General features: G+C 42.9%; 1 protein-coding gene across 1 annotated transcript in view; it reads left to right on the forward strand.

The window, feature by feature from the left end:
- The first annotated feature begins 18,635 nt into the window (after positions 1–18,635).
- Positions 18,636–21,608, forward strand: part of EZR (ezrin) — a 72,413-nt gene continuing 69,440 nt past the window's right edge. The window contains exons 1-2 of the mRNA XM_053460874.1: positions 18,636–18,769; positions 19,996–20,073. Of these exons, the coding sequence (XP_053316849.1) occupies positions 20,062–20,073 (12 nt within the window). The 5' untranslated portion in view covers positions 18,636–18,769; positions 19,996–20,061. The remainder of the gene's footprint in view (positions 18,770–19,995; positions 20,074–21,608) is intronic.

Raw genomic sequence — 21,608 nt, forward strand, 5'->3', positions numbered from 1 at the left:
CCCCCTTTATACAGGCGGTCCTGGCGCTCTACGCGTCTCCTACCGCTTGCATTTCCATGATGGGTTTTCTTTCCTCCCCGTTTTCCATCACGAATGGCACCCGTCAGGGTTGCCCCCTATCCCCCTTACTCTATACGCTCGCACTTGAACCCTTAGCGGCTAACATACGCGCGGATCCTTTGATTTCTGGGTTTCCCTTACCCAGCGGAGATACGAGCAAGCTTGGGTTATTCGCGGATGACATTCTGGCGTCGGTTACCTCCCCGGAGCGCTCCCTCCCTGCTCTTTTCGCTCAATTATCTCGCTATTCTGCTGTTTCTTATCATTCTATTAACATCTCTAAAACGCAGGCGATGTGTCTCCATCTGGACCCGGGTTGTAGGGCTCGTCTCTCCTCTATCTATAAATTTGAGTGGAGGACGTCCCATCTCTCCTACCTGGGTATTCGATTGCCCAAGTCACTTCACGACATAAACACCTTAAACATTGTGAGGGTCTGGGACTCGGTGAGGCGGGACATCGTTAGGTGGCGGGGCTATGAGCTCTCTTGGTTGGGAAGGGTTAATGCCTTAAAAATGACAGCCCTCCCGAAACTGTTATATGTGCTTCGGACGGTCCCGGTTAAACCCCCGCGGGGGCTCTTAGGTTCTATTCAGAAATTTTTTGTTTCCTTCACGTGCATCAGAAGCAGGTCCAGAGTGGCGAATCGTACCCGGTTTGTGCCTCGGCTGCAGGGGGGTTTGGGTGTTCCCCATATAGAATCTTATCATGAGGCTTGCATTCTAGCGCAATCCCTCCCTTTCCTTTCACCCATTCGCCCTCCTACTTGGACGGCTCAAGAAAATAGCGTTATTTCTCCTCTTACTGTTGACCAGCTCTTGTGGCTGCCCCGATCTAAACGCCCGCGCCTTCTGCCTCTGCCCCCGACTACCAAGCACACTATTGACATCTGGGATAAGGCGGCCAAACGTTTCCCTACTCTACATCGCCTTACACGTATTACTCCATTACGGATTTTGGAGTTGCTCATTCCTGATTTTTCTATTTCCCATTGGGTTCGCCCAGGTCTCTCCTCACTGGGGGATCTCTTCGAGGACGGGACTCTGCGCCCTTTTTCATACTTCACATCAACACACAATATTCCACGACACGACTTTTTTCGCTACCTCCAAGTCCGTCATCTCCTGGGCTCTTTGCCCTCGTCGGTGTGTCACTCTACCCCGCTCCTCCGCCAGGTGGCCGCCTTATGCGACTCAGCTCCCAGGTTTCCAGGGGGTATCTCTATTTGGTACTCGGTGTTACTGGCCCGTTTCTCTGCCCATAAGCTACCTCATATGCTTGCCTGGGAGAGGGAGCTGGGAAAGGAATTCCCACTAGATGCATGGCTGGAGGCGGAGGAGGCGATGCGGGGGGTTACTCATTGCACCAATCACATAGAGCTCCAAAAGAAGCTCAGTTGTCGCTGGTATCTCACCCCGGCTCGTCTTTCTCGTATGTGGCCAACCCAATCCAAACTTTGCTGGAGGGGCTGTGGCCAATCTGGTTCTATGCTTCATATATGGTGGAGCTGTCCAGTTCTGAAGCCGCTTTGGTTGGAGATATTTGCCCTGCTCCGCCGCATTTTTCACTGCCCATTTGATTTTCTTCCGGAATTTGCTTTACTACATGTGTTCCCCGATCCTATCCCCTCCTCGACACGCAAGCTTCTCATACACATTCTCCTAGCCACTAAATTATGTATTGCCAGACACTGGAAGGCGCCTTTCCCTCCTACCGCCGTTGAAATAGTTTCCACCACTGAGAGGCATAGGGTCTTCGAGAAAATGTCCCACGATTCGTCTTGCACGTCGCATCTATACTTGAAAGTCTGGACTCCCTGGCTTGCTAGCCAGGTCCTCTCTGATTATTGTTGATCGCTCGCCCTCGACCACACCCGGCCGGCACTCCGTTGTTCTGGTAGGACGTCGCATGTTCTTATTGCGCTCGCTGTTCTGCGGCCTTGGCCGTCTGATGTATCACTGATTCGCTTTTGTTTTGTTTTGGTTCGTTTATGTTACATTTATTTTGTTATTGTGATCACTTGCGCTATACATCTCCACTCATCACACGTCATTTATAACACACTGTATTGCAGGTGGTCCTGTTGCTTCCACGTCATGGTTAATGTATGTTTTGAGTAAATCTGAAAAATTTTCATCGGTATCGTTTTCTTTTACGAGTCCGACTGATGCGAACTGTCGTTCCTCTGGGCATTATTTTAATTGCTATTTTATGGTTTGTCTTTTTGATCGCCGTGCGGTCTGCTTGTTACAAGTTCCGTCCTGCGTGTCGGATGTTATTTGTCTTGGGTCCTGCGCGACTCTTTATTTGTAACCCGTTTTCCGATGACTAATAAAAATTTTAAATACAAAAAAAAAACGTACAATTTACACTTTCATCTCTTTATTGCAATGGCCTCTCTCTATTCACCTTCTTATTTTACTGACATAATAATAAAAGCTACAAGAACCCAAACACGGTGCTTCTCAAACTAGGTTTTAACCCCTTCAATCCCAGGGGTTTTTGGTACCTCAAAGCCCAGAGCAATTTTGCCATTTTTGGGGTATGTCGGTTTAGCGATGATTCTCTTTTCCTGTGAATAGTGTACCCATATAAACTATATATCGTTTTTTCAAGGAGAGATAGAACTTTCGTTTGATACCATAGTTGGATGATTAGCTGGCAATTTAGAATGAGAAATTTAGTAAAAACTAGCGAAGATTAGAAAATTAAACTAATTTTTTTTACATTTTCCCTCTGAATCCTCACAAAATTAGGTAAAGTGATGGAAAATCCCCTCCATGTTTATTAATTCAGGTGTCCTGATTTCAGAAATACCTAATTTATATAGATTTTCCAGACTTTCCCAGCACCAGGGAGCGTTCTATTAGGTGTACAATTTTGTATAATTTTTATGCCTATGGCTTAACGGGTTTGGGGGTTGTGAACAGGGGCAGGAGGGTTATACTGGCTAGATGTTATGCTAGGGCAATGGGAAGTAAGGTTTTTTTAAGAATTTTTTTATTATCTTTTTTTATATATTTTTTTTTAATTTTTTTTTTAATTTTAATTTTTTTAATTTTTTTTTTATTTTTTATATATTATTTTTACACAGTAATGGTTAGAGGTCCTCCTAGGGACCTCCTGAACATGCCAGTGATGTCACAATGACATCACAGCCCACATTATAATTTTTTTTTGTATTATTTATATTAATATTTTAATGATTTATTTAATATTATTTTTAAATGACTAACCGTTTTTTTTTTCTGCTTTTCTCTTACAGGACGGGAGGGGGGGTGAGAGAGATGGTTTCTCACTCCCCTCCCCGCGATCCCGCTGCACCGATCACACTGTGATCTCTATGCAGGTCCTCACAGACCTGCATAGAGATCGCAGCGTCTCTGTGCCTCATCGGAGGGCAGAATATCCCCGCAGGGGATATCCTGTCCTCCGATGACCTTCCGGGTTACATCAGCAGTGACGTAACCCGGAAGGAAATGCCCGATCGCGCATTTGCAACTGCGCGATCGCGCGATCGGGCACTTTCAACCGTAACAGCTTACCGGCTTTCATGCCGGAAGCTGTTACGGGAGATTGGGCAGCAGAAAGCCGGCTTCTGCTGCCAGGGGGGAGTCCAGGCTGTCAAACGACAGCCTGGTCTCCCGTGCAGCGGCAGGGATGTGTCCCTGATGCTGCACGAAAGGCTGGACGTACCGGGACGTCCATAAGGGTTTCTTTGTGGGCGTTTTTTGGACGTCCCGGTACGTCTATAGGGGAACTAAGGGGTTAATACAAAGTTATTAGTAAATATTAATTCATATGTTAACTATTTTTCATATTTAATAAAAACTGAGAAAAAAGCCTTGTTTAAATTTTTTTTATTTACCAAACTGCCCCCAGTTATGCACATCTGACCCCCAGCTTGCCACTCTGCCCCCATATATGCCTTCTACCTCTTTTATGCCAGATTCCACTGTGCCCCCTGATATGCCTCATACTCCTTATATGCCTTATACTCCTTATATGCCAGTGATATGCAACTGAGCCCCCTGATATACCTTTTACCCCCAGATTTGTTTTATGCCCCCCTGATATGCCTAATATCCATATGTCTTATACCCCCTATATGCCACTGAGCCCCCTGATATACCTTTTACCCCCAGATATGTTTATGCCCCCCTGATATGCCTAATATCCATATGCCTTATGCCCTAAAAATTCATAATACCCCCCATACACCACTCTGGCTCCTCCCCCTCCCATACACCACACTGGCCCCTCCCCCTCTCATACTCCACTCTGCCTCCTCCCCCCTCCCATACACCACTCTGCCTCCTCCCCCGCCCATACATCACTTTGGCTCCTCCCCTCCCATACATCACTTTGCCTCCTCCCCCTCCCATATACCACTCTGCCTCCTCCCCTCCCATACATCACTTTGGCTCCTCCCCTTCCTATACTCCACTCTGCCTCCTCCCATACACCACTCTGGCTCCTCCCCCTCCCATACACCACTCTGGCTCCTCCCCCTCCCATACTCCACTCTGCCTCCTCCCCTCCCATACATCACATTGGCTCCTCCCCCTCCCATACATCACTTTGCGTCCTCCCCCCTCCCATACTCCACTCTGCCTCCTGTGCACCTCCGTTTCTGACAAGACACCAGGGAGCCGGGTAGAGAGGCAGAGGGGGAGGAGCCAGAGTGGTGTATTGGAGGGTGGCTCCCATACACCCCTCTGACTCCTTCCCCCTCCCATACACCGCTCTGCCTCTCTACCCGGCTCCGTTACTGAAGGCACTTTCATTGCAGCTTCATAGAAGCCACAGTGTAAGTGAAGGGCAGTAACGGAGGCTGTCTGTGCGATGCAGACCCTCACCGGATGACAGAGAGGATGATTCTCTGTCAGCATCGCACAGACAGACTCCGTTACTCACCTTCACTTACACTGAGTCTTCTATGAAGCTGCAGGGAAAGTGTCTGTCAGTAACGGTGCCGGGTAGAGAGGCAGAGTGATGTATGGGAGGGGGGAGGAGGCAGATGGGAGGGGGGAGGAGGCAGATGGGAGGGGGGAGAGAGACGGAAGTGAGAGACCGGCCGACAGTGAGGGGAATCCAGGTCCCCTGCAGCGTTGCGGGGGATCTGGATTCCGGTGTTATAATCCGATCTCTGTTTGAGATCGGATTATTATAAGGAGAGGAGTTTTTCAGAGCATTTGCTCTGAAAAAACCTCTTTTTATAATCGATAAAAATCGATCCGATTAATCGATGATGAGATTCGTTGACAACGATTTTCATTATCGATTATTATCGATTTTATCGATTAGTTGTTTCAGCCCTAAATGCAATGTAATATGCAAATACTCCTCTCTTGTCTTTCCTTAAATTCGAAGGCTAGAATACTGTATCTGCTTGATTAAAAGACAAGGTTTTTCAGAGCAAATGGTCTGAAAACTACCCCTCATCTTATATTGGAGGTTGTCTTATAATCAAACCTCATCAAATAGTGGTCTACAAGACTAAGATCCAGATCCCCCGCAGCATCGCGCAGACCTTCATCGGCTGCCAGAGAGGAAGATCCCCTGCAGCGCTGCAGGAAACCTGGATCCTCCTCTCTGGCAGCCGGTGAACATATGCAAGATGCACCGACACTTCCACCGGGGCTTCTATGACGGACCACCAGCTGTCCCCACCTCACACCAGGGAGTCTGGAGCACTGGGGACAAGTCTAGGGATGCATCGGTAAGTCTTTATTATTATTCTTTTTTATTTATATAGCGCCAACAATTTAGGCAATGCTTAATACAATACATATATTCAAAGGGTATGACAAGATGAGAATTGACAGACAAAGACAAACCGATACATTAAGTGGATAGAGCCCTGCTCGCAAGCTTACAATCTTAAGGGAATGGGGTGACAAACATAAGTCACAGAGAAAGGGTGAGCGGTAGTGTGCTGGTTGTATCAATGACAGTGAAGTTCTAGCAGCTTAGATGGTATGCTTCTCCGAAAAAGTGAGTTTTGAGATGTTTCTTGAATGTTGGGAGGGTGAATGCTGAAGGTTTGATGGGAGTAGATTCCAGAAATATGGGGCAGCCCGAGTGAAGTATTGTAGACGGGAAAACGAAGAGGTGATAAGTGAGGAGGAAAGCCTTAGCCCATGGGAAGAACGTAAGGATTGAGTAGGAGAGTATTTGCTTATGAGGGCAGAAATGTATGGAGGAGCATTGTTATGTGGAGGGCCTTATATGTTAGTACCGGGTTTTTAACTTTAATTCTAAAGGTAATTGAGAGCCAGTGGAAGGTTTAACAGAGTGGGAATGCAGAAGAGGAGTGGCGTGCAAGGAAGATAAGCCTAGCAGCAGCATTTAGGACAGACTGTAGAGGAGTGAGTTGAGACAGTGGAATACCAACCAGAAGAGTTGACTGTTGCAGTAGTCAAGACGGGAAATGATAAGTGAATGAACCAGAATTTTTGTGGATTCTTGGGTGAGGAATGGGCAGTAAGTTAGTAATATGGGACATGAGAGGTGGAGAGAGATCAGGAGAAGACAGTTAGATTTGGGTATTATCTGCATATAGATGATACTGGAGTCCAAATTAGTTGATTAGTTTGCCAAGAGATGAAGTATAAAGAGAGAACAGCAGAGGGACAAGGACTGAACCTTGGGGAACGCCAACCGAGAGTGGAAGGGGTGATGATGTCTTGCCAGAGAAGCTAACAGTGAAGGAACGGTTAGACAGATATGAGGAGATCCAGGAGAGTCAAGAAGAAGGTGGTGATCAACAGTATCAAAAGCAGCAGAGAGATCCAATAGTATTATAATGGAGAAGTGACCTTTTGCTTTTGCAGAGAGCAAGTCATTGGTTTTCAGTAAAGTGTTTCAGTAAAGTGAAGGGGTTTGAAACCAGACTGTAGAGGGTCAAGGAGGGAATTAGAGGAGAGGAAGTTTGTAAGGTGATTGTACACAATCCGTTCAAGCAACTTAGAGGTAAAAGGATGCAGAGAGATAGGGCGGTAGTTAGTCAGACAAATGGGATCTGAGGAAGGATTTTTTAGAATGGGGGTGATTAGCGCATGCTTGAAGGCTGTTGGTAAGTTCCTACTTGCTCAAAATTAAAAGATCTTCCTACGACATCCTAGCTTCACAATTAATTGAACATAATTTATTTTTGGAAAATCTTTAGTATGTTTTTACGGATTCAGTGGACTTATAAAAAAAATCTGGTCACTTTGGAAGATATAAGATTAATCTGGACAATGCAATCTAACCACTCCTTATTGGCTTCACTACTCTCAAATTTATCTTTAATGTTGAGGGTAATGGAACCATGTTAATAAATAACAGTTTCCTGGAGATAGCCTTCAACAGTCTTAACAAATATCCCTTTTCCCCATCCTTCAAACCCCTCCTCCTTCTTTTTTTTTTATTTTCTAATTTGTGTGGATGCACTTTTTAGAACAAAGTTTTACATTAGCATAAAATTACACTATTGCTAACACGATTGTGTATGTAGGCAATTTGAATGCCCCTAAATACATTTTACAAAGTTACTAACTTCAGCATAAAGATAGTTATTCAGATATTATACAGTATGTACTGTATATAACTGTATTGTAACAGTTTTTCTTAAATACAGATAATTGTCTTTTCAAAAGTACCTATTGTCACGACATGGACTTGCTACCCGGTAGAGATGGTATGGCCAATTTAAGTTGAGAGGGGTTAATTCGATTGTATAGGCATGTGGTGCCAAAAGGTCTTTTAAGATAAATTTGTCTTTTGAAGCTCGGACTCCAACCAGGGCCCTCTGCAAGGTGTGAAATCTTACAGTGAAGATGCCTCTAGGTCTACTTGCTCAGTGATCCACCATATGCCTGTATCCACCATATGCCTGTATCCCCTCATACATACTGGATTCTTTGATATGCTAAGTGACCACTAGCAGTCAGGAACACTATTTCATATCCAGGTGATATCCAACACATACATCAATAATAACCTATAGATTCATAATCATATCTCCTTTTGTGCATATCTAGAATGGGGAAAGTGCACCCTTCAAAAAGAATACAAATATGGTGGTGCAACTTAAACTGTTTGGAAAGAATTGTGAAGTCTGTGATATTCAGTCATAAGTAGCAAGTGTGACATATCTATGGACTTCATAATTTACAAGAAATTCCTAAATGCATGAATAATTGCTGTGGCGAGCACAGGAGGGACGATAAAATGAAAATAAGTTACTTGGACTGATATGTTTCCACAACACGGGGGAGGTCACTTATAGTTCCTATAGGTACCCCTTCCCTCCACTTATACCACCTCTGGGCCGGCTTGGAAACTCGAGATGAACTGGAAAAGGTATAAATTTAATGATAGGAAATTGGGCAGTGTGCTTACTAGAGGCCAAGATCTAATTTTGAGTAAGTCACCATCTTTCCTTGTCGGAGCCCTACGGACAGAAAAACTGTTACTTTACCATTCAAGTGAGTAGTTTGGTTTTCTGTAATTTCTACTTTTTATTTTTATCTGTTTGGTGTAAATAATCTGTTTATCATCTTTTTTTGTATGCACTGTGACTATTTTTTGTTCATTATAAATATTCCTTTATTAAGTTCTGCCTTTGTCTGGTAAAAACTCACGTTACCTGATGAGACCATTTTATTGGTAATTTGAAATCACCTAATATCACCTAATCACCTAAAATCACCTAATATATTGTGTGGGTTTGTAGTCTAATTCGCTTGGGGGACCAAGGGACCCCATTTATAAATTGTCTTGGTGGTGGCATTGTTATATTAGTTATATCATCATAGTTAACTGTGGGTGGTATTAAGGGTGGATATTTTTTTTTTATCCCTATTTCTGGTCTAGGGCAGACACAGGGTGAATTTTAACCCTTTTACCACCAGAACCAAGTCACGCGCACACTTGGAGTAGGATGTGTTTGTGACACCCAAATGCAGAACTTATTTTATTGTATTGTTGTGGAAATTCTATGTATGCAACAATCTATTCAATAAAAATCTTTAGTTAAAAAAAAGAAAGACAAGAAAGATACGTGAGGTATGTTTAGGGTCCTTGAGCGACGTGCTTCCAAAAAACAGATAGTAGATATGTGCAAATGGGCCCAAAATGAGTCAGACACATTTTTCTGTTGATTTTTAGACAACTAATTCAATTTCCTGCCTGTACGTTTTCTTTTTTTCCTTTCTCCAATTGAGGGGGGGGGTCACCAGAAGCTCTGCCATTTTGGCGGATGTTCATTAGAAGGCCATGTCTGCTGAGATGCAGAAACCAAGCTGGCAGCATCCCAAAACATGCCTGGCATGTGGGAAAAAAAGTTCTGTGTTTTCATTAGACTTGTCTTTGCAGTGGGCGACATAGAAAAGTAAGTAGGGTGACTTTGAAATCCCCAGGTGATGTGTTTTAATGTAACATATTTTGGTGTTTTACCCCCAAAAGCATGAGGTGAAACCACATTTCACTTTTGTAGTGTTGTAGCCATGTAACGCTGACATACCACATACATATGGTATCTATATAATCAGGAAAAGAGGGATATTAATATTTTGAGTTTTCATTCTTGTTCAATGTAGCCCAGTGTGTATCACGGTGTAAAGTAGAGAAGGTGGATCCAACTAAGCAGATAGACACCAGATCTTCACCCCAGCGTTACGTCTCACCCAGAGGATGAGCCCCTGAGCTCCAACAATACTGGAGCGCGATAGGCTTAGCTGAGAGAAGGGTCAAGAGACTATCCGTGGTAGAGGGCAATTGCAGGCAATGAGGTCAAACAAATCCGGGGTCAGGGCAGGCAGAACAGGTGCAAAAACGATAAACGGTCCAGGTTCGTAGGCAGGCAGAGAAGAATTGTGGTCAGTAAACAGGCAAAAGGTCGGTACACTAGGCAAATATATTAAGGTATAAGAAAGAGCACACCCAAAAGCTGTATAACGCTTAGAACGGGCAAAGGTAAGAATTAAAAATGGAGTTTATAAAGGAGACAATAATTCAGATAGATATTTTAAAGGGTTGGGGTCTCTGCCACCTTCTGGTTTAGTTAAAAAATTGTTTTTACATTGCTAGACCACCACTAGACCACCACAAGCAACAGCACTACACCAATGGATAGATAGTAGGCTAGACAAATCCAGCAGCATGCTGGAAAGCACTGGACAATAGAACCATTTTGATGAATTGATCCCTCAGACCAAGGTAGGTGATAAAGTAGCAATAGCAACAGTGGCTGAGTAGGGCACAGCGAAAGCGCTGACAGACAGATACATCCAGATACATCACCTTTTTGCATGCATTATTGGCTTCCTTATATAGGATGCCTCTTATTTGTCTGATTTCAATTCTTTAAAAACCCTTTGATAATTTATCAATGCTGCCCTACCTGAAAAAGTTAGGTATAGATGTTCCCAACTTTGTAACACTGCTCTAATGGTTATATTGAGCTAATATAATGAGGCTCAAGTATCTAAGGGCATGGTGCTCCCAAACAAAATCCTGCATATGGACTCCTAGAGGGGCCACCGCAAAACCCAAAGACCCTTAGACCGAGATGTTAATACCAAACCTTACTACCTGACCCCACCTATCCAAAAATGAAAAGATCCTTTTCAGCAATGTTTGTAGGTTTGTAGAATATCGTTGGCAAAACAGAATACCCTGCCCTCAAATACCTTCAAAATCTGTTGACTTAATCAAGACGCAATCCAGGCCTATGTTAAACAGAAGAGGCAACACCTCTCTCCATGATCACTTGCGTCCAGCCCATTAACACTGATCCTCGCCAACAGATTAGTGTAATATAATAACCCGGTCAATCCCATCCAGACGAACTAGAGCCGGCCGACAATACAAAAGACGCTATGGTTGTACACACTGTCCACTGGGATTCACCCCTCCACAAACACTCTTTGGACTGGGAAGTATCAACTGCAGCCTATAAATCAAACCTAATCCGCTCTATCACCTCTCTTTCATCTATAAGGCTATTTAAGAACTCCCTCTGTGAAATTGTGAGCCTAGGTGGATTAGCTTGCTGTAGGATGGTAATGTCCTTCTTAATATTATCAATCTCTGCTTTATATGCTGCCTGAAAATAATTTTGGAAGGCTTTACATAGATCATCTGGTTCACTCAACTAAGTGACCTTCAGCAGATCAAACATGAGTCACATTCCTTGCTCTCCCTCTCACCAAAGCAGCCAATGATCACCGTGTCCTTTTGTGCCAGAGCTAAAAATTTGTTCATTAGATCCATTTCAAAGATGTATATTGACAAACAATTTGACCATTTATGTCCACTTTTAAGAGAAAGCTCTTTTTGTCTTACCAACACCTTTAAGACAACTGTGTATTGCAATGATTTATGTACTAACACCGCCACTTCCCTTGAAGGGTGCTGAAACACACTCCCCCATCCATTTGTCTAATAAGGTGGAATTAGCATCAATACACCAGTGCATCCCCTATAAGACGACAAGCGATGGGCACAATTGAGTCAGCCTGTTTCAAACCTTCTCCTTTTTATAGGGGTGTTGATCCCATTAATATTCCTATGTTACTAATGTAAGATCATTCCGCTGATTGTAGAAGCACTACGGAATCTGCTGGCGCTATATATATGTGATGTAATGGGATTGTGATCCCCGAGTGTTCAGCCTGAGAATTTGGATCTATCACTAACCAATGCCTGTCGGGGAAGGCAAAAAAGCGCTGTTATCTAATCTTAAGCAAGGAGGTCCCCCATCCCAACACCATGGGTTTCTCCTCAATACCTTGAAGGGCTTACAAAGCCAAGATTTTCATAGTTTGGAGACCATTTGATAGGTGGGGCAGAAACCATAAAACATATGATAGCAACTTGAAAAAGTCAAACAGCATGCTTGTAGTGGCACAACGAGTGTCATAAACTGGCATGTGTGAAAGGGAGAGAGGCCAAATAATCTTGCAGCGCAATCACTCCCCCCACCATCATGATTATATTCTACCCCACCATCATTTCCATCCCATACTAATATCACCCCCTATTACCACCAATTATCACCCTCCATCTTCATACCCTCTAACATAATTTCTCATCATCTCCATACCCACCCAATAGTATTTCCCTTTGTCTTCATACCCTGGCATACTGAGCAACTGATCTATTATCCTGTCTGATATTAGTTAGGGCTGCCTCATTTGTACCCTGGGATGCACCTTGGGATACTGTTTTTGAATAAATAAGTCAATGTTCTGCAGCAGTAGTTTATTTTGCTTGATTAACAGTTTCATCCATACAAAGACTTACTTAGAGAGAAAAATAACAAGCATGACTAAAAAACATTTTAAACCTTTGCAGTGTGAGACTGCACGTATCCATCCAGCAGGCACACACTGCACAACTCAACCTGCCACAGGAGTGGCATTTGCCTGGTTTGCCGGTCCAGCCCTGACACTTCAAATCACTGTGTCTAATTAGTAAGTATTACCACATGGCAAAGCTTTAAAAAAATGAACAACCAAGCAAGTGGGTTGTCATTTACTTTTGTATGTGTGAGTCTGTAGAAATCTACAGCAAAATGTTTTTTTGTGATATGTCTAAAATGGCAACCCAGCTCCTTTAGTGGATAAGTTATAATTAAACATGACTCACAGCCCGAGAGAGAAGATTGTTATTAGTTACCATCTCCTGGCAAAACATTCTGGTCTTTGACATGTTTTCATTTTCTTGTGCTCATTAAGCAAACACATTACCAAGTATTCAGTGTGGAACTCTGATAGCCTTCACTAGGCTTAAGGTCATCCACTAAACGTAAGGTATGTCAAAATTAAAAAGCACAGGAAAAATAAATTCCTTCCAAATATAAAAAAATCAACTTATTTTTTGATAAAAAAAAAAAACAACCAGTTTTTCCATTAGGCATTGGTGTTGTGTCTGGCAATGTAGTGTTGGCCATACAATGTTGTCCTCTTTTTCCAATTTCTTATAATAATTACCGTATTTGCTCGATTATAAGACAACCCTTATTATAAGATGACTCCCCAAAATCTGAATATTAATTGAGGAAAAAAAGCCTGAATATAAGACGACCCTATAGGAAAAAAGTTTTACTAGTAAATGTTAATTCAAGGAAACTACTCCCAAGCAAACCTGCATACTCCCAAGCAAACCTGCATACTTTGCTACAAGCCCTCATAACCTGCAATACCCACCTTCATGTTTCCCACAATCAACTGAAGCCCAAGCAAACCTGCATACTTTGCTAGAAGCCCTCACAACCTGCAATACCCACCTTCATCTTCCCCACAATCAACTGAAGCCCAAGCAAACCTGCATACTTTGCTACAAGATTTCACTCGAGCTGCCCCATATATCTGGAATCTACTCCCAAGGAACCTTCAGCATTCACCCTCCCTCCCGACATTCAAGAAACATCTAAAACCCCACTTCTTCAGAGAAGCATACCATCTTAGCTGCTAGAACTTCCTTGTGATCGATACAACCACCACACTACCTCTCACCCTTTCTCTATGCCTTATGTTTGTCACCCCATTTCCCTCTAGATTGTAAGCTTGTGAGCAGGTTGTTCTCTCAAGTTGATATGGTTATATACAAGAGAAACAAAGAAATAGACCGTACACAGCGTGTATATAACCATATCAACTTGAGAGAAGAACCGTGGAATTTTATTTCGCTTTTTAAGTTTTTTTATGTAAACTATGTAAACAATTGTTTTTTAATAAAAGCTATGATTGAGAAAAATATTTTTTTTGTTTGTATTTCCTTTTATTTTCAAACGTGCCCCCTAGTTATGCACATCTTCCCCCCCTGCTTGCCCCAGAAATGCCTTATATCCCATATATGCCACTGTGTCCCTTGATATGCATTTTAACCCTCTAAATGCCACTGTGCCCCATGATATGCCTCTTAACCCTCTATATGCCACTGTTGCACATGATATGCCTTTTGACCCCCTATGTGCCACTCTGCCTCCAGAAATGCCTTATACCCCTATATCCCATTCTGGCATTTAGGGGGTTAAAATGCAAATTATGGGGCAGAGTGGCATATAGGGAGGTATAAGGCATTCCAGGAGGCAGAGTGGCATTAAGGGAGTTAAAAGACATTGTATAGAGCACTCTGCCTCCAGAAATGCCTTATGTACCACTCTGCCTCCAGAAATGGGCAGAGTGGCATATAGGAAGGTATAAGGCATTTCAGGAGGCAGAGTGGCGTATAGAGGGTTAAAAGGAATTTCTGGAGGCAGAGTGGCATTAAGGGGGTTAAAAGGCATATCATAGGGCATTCTACCTTCAAAAATGCCTTATGCCCCCCATTTAACACTCCCCTCCAACTTACCGGTGCTTCTGACTCCCCGGTGTGTTGTCCGGGCAGCGTGTAGACATCTATGCGATTCGGGTAGGCAACTTCCGCTGCAGCCGGAAGGCGCTAACCGCACCTCCTTCCGGCTGCAGCGGAAGTTGCCTACGCGAATCGCGTAGACTGACCAGGGAGTCAGAAGCACTGATAAGTTTTTGGGGTGGTGGGGGAGTGTTAAATGGGGAGCATAAGACAGGAGGATCCAGGTCCCCTGCAGCTCTGCAGGGGATCTGGATCTTAGTCTCATAGCCAGACCTATTTGAGGTCTGATTATAAGACGACTCCGATTATAAGACAAGGGGTATTTGTTCTGAAAAAAATCTTGTCTTATAATCGAGCAAATACGGTAATAAACGCATAAAGGAAATAGCAAACCAGTACACCAGACAAAACACACAAAAAACCTGGTATGTTTAATTTTTGTCAGTACTACCATATGTGAATAAAATGACCAGGAAATGTCTAACTTATATTATATTATAGTTTGCAGAACCAAGTACCATCTATTCAACATTTTTTTATGTACCGTATTTGCTCGATTAAAGGACGACCCCCCAAAATCAAAATATTAATTTAGGAAAAAAACAAAAAGCCTGAATATAAGACTACCCTATAGGAAAAAAGTTTTACTAGTAAATATTAATTCATATAAACTAATTTTCATATTTAATAAAAGCTATGATTGAGAAAAATATATTTTTTATTTCCTTTTATTTGCCAACCTGCCCCCCCCAGTTATGCACATCTGCCCCCAGGCTTGCCACTCTGCCCCCAGAAATGCCTTATACCCCCCTATTTGCCACTCTGCCCCATGATGTGCCTTTTAACCCTCTATATGCCACTCTGCTTCCAGAAATGTCTTATACCCTCCTATATGCCACTGTGCCCCATGATATGCCTTTTAACCCCCTATATGCCCCTCTGCCCCATGATATGCCTTATACCCCTACATGCCACTCTGGCATATAGGGGGTTAAAAGGCATATCATGGGGCTGAGTGGCATATAGGGGGTTAAAATGCATTTCTGGAGGTATATATATATATATATAACTTCAAACAGCAATCACACTCCTCTCAAGCCAAGGCAGCCAGTACATGCTGGAACCTGGGGATGATAGTAGTGTGATTACAGCCTCCCAAACCCTCAAAAACCCTCCCCACCCCCTTACCTGAACTGCAGATATCCCACTCGCAGACTTCTGCAGGGGCCCGGCTGTGCGAGCAACTTCTCTGGCCCCGCCCCCAGAGGAAGGAGGGGGGAGGTAGAGTTATGCGAGGACTGTGCTAGCTTCCTGTTCTCCTGCTGCTAGTACCACCACAGACGCTGCTCGCGACCAAAGCCCGGTAAGCAGCATGGCCCCAGCAGAATGAGGTCTGATTAGAAGACGACCTCGATTATAAGACAAGGGGTATTTTTCAGAGCATTTGCTCTGGAAAAAACCTCGTCTTATAATCGAGCAAATACGGTATTTAATGTTACTTTACTTACTTACTTACTTTTTTACATAACAAGCCGAATATAAGACGACCCTAAAGGAAAAAAGTTTTACCAGTAAATGTTAATTCATGTAAACTATTTTTTTTAATAAAAGCTATGATTGAGAAAAATATTTTTTTTGTTTTTATTTCCTTGTAGTTTCCAACCTGTCCCCCAGTTACGCACATCTGCCCCCAGGCTTGCCACACCAATATGGCACTGTGGCCCATGATATGCCTTTTAACCCTCTATATGCCACTGTGCCCCATGGTATGCCTTTTGACCCCCTATGTGCCACTCTGCCTCCAGAAATGCCTTATACCCCTATATCCCATTCTGGCATTTAGGGGGTTAAAATGCAAATTATGGGGCAGAGTGGCATATAGGGAGGTATAAGGCATTCCAGGAGGCAGAGTGGCATTAAGGGAGTTAAAAGGCATTGTATAGAGCACTCTGCCTCCAGAAATGCCTTATACCCCTATATACCACTCTGGCATTTAGGGGGTTAAAAGGCATATTATGGGGCAGAGTGGCATATAGGGAGGTATAAGGCATTTCAGTGCTCTATTAAATGCCCCCTTAACGCCACTCTGCCTCCTGAAATGCCTTATATGCCACTCTGCCCCATAATATGCCTTTTAACCCCCTAAGTGCCAGAGTGGCATATAGGGGTATAAGGCATTCCAGAAATGCCCTATGCCCCCATTTAACACCCCCCCACACACACTTACCGGTGCTTCCAATTTCCTGCTGTATTGCCGGGGCAGCGGGTTGACGTCTCCTTCCGCTGCAGCCGGAAGGAGGTGGAGTTGGCAGCGGGGGCTTGTCTGCGTCCGTCGCGCATACCTTCCCCGGCTGTCAGAGATCAGAGTTCCCCGCACCGGTGGAACTCTGATCTCTGACAGTCGGGGAAGGTATGCGCGACGGACGCAGACAACCCCCGCTGCTAGCCACACCTCCTTCCGGCTGCAGCGGACGTTGTCTACGCGGATCGCGTAGACATCAACCCGCTGCCCCGGCAATACAGCAGGAAGCACCGGTAAGTGTGTGTGTGGGGGGGTGTTAAATGGGGGGGGGGGAGACAGTTGGATCCAGGTCCCCTGCAGCGGTGCGGGGGATCTGGATCTTAGTCTCATAATCAGACCTCTATTTGAGGTCTGATTAGAAGACGACCCCGATTAGAAGACGAGGGGTATTTTTCAGAGCATTTGCTCTAGAAAAACCTCGTCTTATAATCAAGCAAATACGGTATATATATTGCAAGTGCCAAATATAGAGCAAGTGCAAAAATTAGCGCTGTATCTTCCCAAAAATCCTGGCATGGAATGCCTATCCGGTGTTTGGTTTAAAAAAAAATTATTGTTTGGTAGGGTAAATTGATTGCATATGAGCTATACATTTATACCTTTAGTACAATGTGTGTTGTACATTGGGTTTTTCTACTCTTAGGACAAATAGCATGTATTTGAAAAGTGAGTGCTTTTTAAATTTTTGTACCATATTCTATAATTTTTTATAAAGGACATTTTCTTGATGATATAATCAAGAAAATGCTATCTAAAGAAAGCCCTTCTTGTTGTGAAAAAAACTAATATATAGCTTGTGTGGGTACACTAAACAAGAGAGACGAAAATTACAGCTAAACACAAGCACTGCAAAAATGTTAAAACAGCCTTGGTAACAAAGGGTACAAAAAGAAAAAAACAGCCCGGTCCTTAAGGGTTTAAAACGGTTTAGTTGCAGATAATACATGCATCTAGCAGTGCAGAGTGTAGAGGTCATTACACTCTCCCTGAACACTGTGCCTGACTGATCCTGAAGTGACATCACATCCACTTCATGCATGCTAGATCACACGTCACATAGCATGGAGGAAGAGAGTCACACTAGTCCTGCTGGTAAATGGTATGGGCAGGGGCACATCCAAGCTGTTTGGGTGCAAAGAAGAAACATGCAGTCTGTTTGGGGGGAAATACCGGACTTATAAGCTGTTTAGGGGCATTGAAAAAGTTTGGTGACAAAGATAGAACAGAGTAATTGTTTGGTGTCATCGACAAGCTGGTGGCAAAGAAGACATAGGCAGGCAGTTTGGGGGCACATTTTTGCACTGGGGCCCTGTGGTTTGTGGTTACACCTCTGGTTCCTATAAAGGGTATCATTGCTGTCCCAAATAGATAATCCAGTCTAGATTTTTTCTGCCCCCCCCAAAAATAATACTCTGGTGCACTGCCATTAGGCATCACAATAATAAATTCTGGCGTTTAATAGTACTTCAGTCAAAATCTGAGGTGTATTTGTTCAACATCTTGAGCTGTACATAACATAAAAACGTATTCTTGAATTCAAAAGTAGCTGTGTAACGCGACACATTCTTTAAAAAAACAAACCCTTCGACTTTATGCATATACTACATGCTGATGTGTCCACTGTAGCCACAGGAAAGGCAAACCACAAGAAAAGCCAAACTGCAAATGTGCAGTTGCGTGCCTCCACTTTTACCTGGCACACACAGGGGTGTCAAAACAGGGGTGAAATACGTATTCAGCAGGATAGTGGCGACGATTCAGCCTCATTGATGGCGCGTAGATTCTCAGTTCAGACCCCTCTGGTTCTCTAATGGCCACTTATAGGTAATTCTCAGGCATGAAGCAACAGGCGGTTTGTGACTAGCAGGGAGAGGCAGGTAAGCCGTAACACTTTCGCAACAGAGTTCAGTGGAGGGAGTGGCAGGAGGGAGGGACCTATGGGGCTAAATTGGCGAGTCAGCCATATTGCAGCCAGAGGGTAGGAGAGAAGCACCCAAGGAGAGATCACCAAGGGTAGGGTGGCGAAAGAAAGCTGTCTGCGTAACTAAAAATAATTGAGTAAGTCTGCAAGTCTGTTCGATATGTCTGTTTTAATGGTTTCTGATCGTTAAACGTCTCTATTGAACGTGCCAGATTTTGTATTGTCAATAAGAACAGTATTACAACAGGTGTTAACAGCATTAGCATTGTACCCTTGTGGCACCGGCTGCTGAAGTTGGTACACTTTACACCTGCACGTTTAATTATGAAAGATTGTTTAATAAGGACTTCTTAACAACGTAAATTTAACCAACTATAAATGTTTTTTTTATACGTACACGCCCCGACTTCGGGATTTTTAATGTGATGTAAATTGAGAATAAGGTGGCATATGTATTATACTTTGCGATACGTGTTATATTTATCAAGCTTTGAGGTATGTTCTTCCTTCGAAAAAGTTTAGAGTTTCCGAAAATGTGAGGGAAACTAGGACAGCGGTACTGAAGCTATATAAATTGTGAAAGTTGAGGAACACGTTACATAAATCGGGACGGGTGGAGATGATGTTGTAAACTATAAAGGTGTATTCCCATCATCGATAATTACATCCTTGTGTTTGGAATCGTTTTCTTCCGTTTTCACGTAATTCATTGAAGTGCATAAAGCAAAAAGGCTAAATAATTTAAAGTATTTAATATCTCTTCTATACACGTGTAGGATTCACTACATTAATTATAATTAATTACATACAGTTAAAAATTCTGATTGTCCTAAACTATCCAAACCCTTCTTCTGTCTCTTCTGTCACAAGAAATGTTTTGGTGATGAAACGGGCTGCCTTACTAGGCCAACCAGCTAGCGCAGGTTGCTGTCTATTGAAGAGAGATGGCCAGATGTTGTCTATCTGCAGACACTTTTAGGGTTTTTCTAGAGCAAAGTCATAAAATTGGAGCACTCACCATAAGAACCAATAACATGTTCATGCAGATTGTTCAACTTTGTGACAAGGTGATCTCCCTTTAGGGAAGAATTAATTCTCAAAGCTGGTAAATATTTCGACCCAAACCTTAGATATGAAAATGTTTAGTTTTCTGGGTGTGGTAAAACAAACGACCTTTTAAAGGTTGCAATTGGACTTCTTTGACTGGGTGAGGCCTTTTCTTCACAGCTACTTGGAACTACCTGCTCATCTTGTATATGATTCATAGACTTCAGAAGAGTACTTTAAACCAAGACATAGGTGTAGTTATTTTGTCATTTAGAAAACATTCCTTATTTTCACTACCATTCCATTTATGTTTTAGGACGCAGCGGATTTTATATACTTTTTAATTCAAGGCAAAGAAGTTTGCCAGGAAAAAGAAAAAACAATGCCGAAACCAGTAAGTATATATATATATGAATGTATGTAAATTTTTATGATATTCGGTATAAATGTTACCTTAATAGAATTATTATTTTTTCTATAATGATGTTTTTGTGAGTTTTAAAGAGTCTATGAAGGATTGAGGAATTTTGACTATTCTGGATTGTGTATCCCTAATACTTTTGCTAAGCATTTAAGCACATATGTGCTCAATAAAAGGCAATAATAAAATAACTTCAAATGGGTTGTCATACATTTTTTTCTGTAACTATAATGCTTATTAATTTAAAATTTTAATTTCCCGGGGAAGAATATTTGCACATGTTATTTCCTTCTTTATTGTGCAGCATCCACTTGCCAATAAAAGTTCTTACAAAAATGTGGAATGCAATGGATTATATTTTACATAAAGCAAGTATGGTGACAAATGGAGGAACATTCCATTGATCGCTAGGGTGATAGCACCAAATGTCCTTGCAAAGAAAACAAAGAATTGAGGTGGTTTATAGATAGTAGTTCAGACAAATGGTGACAATTATTTTAATTTCCTTTTAAAGGGTAATTAATTCCAAAAATAATTATTGTAATAGTGTCCATAGCAGTTTTCCGTTGAATAGAACTTATAGATGGGAATTTTTTTCAAATGCGTCTGTAATGCTCATCTTCATTAGTTTATTAACCCCTTAACGTCCAATGACGTGCCTGGCACTTCATTTCATTAAACAAGCGTAAACACGATCACTTTCTTCTCTTAAACGGTGTTGCTGTAGCGCCTCAATGTCGAGGTATTCGGCAACACAGAAATCGGCATCAGGGGCCATGTCTGGCCCCTCCCCAGGGAGTCAACATCCGCAATACACTGTTTTTAAAAGAGTTTATCGCCTCCTAAACTTCAATGGTGTAGCCGAAATGCCTCGATCACGAGCCATTCAGCAACAACAACGGACACTCATCCCAGGACGTGCTGTGACCGCTCTGGAGAGCGGTCACAACCGCCACTGCAAGTTATTTTGCCACTCGCAAGATGCCGGCGCGTCGTTTAAAAAAATAACGGAGTTGGGAAAGTTCACTAGAGGGTCTCCAGACTAGACGGCTGCATTGGGATGTGGGCGGTCTTTCTGGTGTTGCGGGCAGGAGCGGGCGGTCAGACACTGTACCTGTGGGTCCCGGTAATCCTGCGCACTCCCGTAAGGCTGCCTTCGCGTTGCTCCCTCACAGAATCTCTTCTCTTGTTCCGCCCAGCGAAGTCACTTGATTTTACGTCACTTCCCGTGACTCCGCTGTGTTCCCGAACTACAATTTGTGTGGGGGGGAAAAAAAAATACTACCACAAACATGGGGGCAATAGTAAGAACTAGATGTAAAAGTTCCAAGTAAAAAAAAATGCGCACTTCTGAAATGTGGCGTTTTACCTTCCAAACAAACCCAAGTTTGACAAAGGGTGGTAGTAGAATTGGTGCATGGAAAGGGTTAAAATACCAGCATTTGAAATACCCTGGGGTGTCTAGTTTTCCAAAATATATGGTTTGATGGGGTAAATTTGCATTGGAC

Source organism: Spea bombifrons, chromosome 3, assembly GCF_027358695.1.
Source record: "Spea bombifrons isolate aSpeBom1 chromosome 3, aSpeBom1.2.pri, whole genome shotgun sequence".
NCBI lineage: Eukaryota > Metazoa > Chordata > Amphibia > Anura > Pelobatidae > Spea > Spea bombifrons.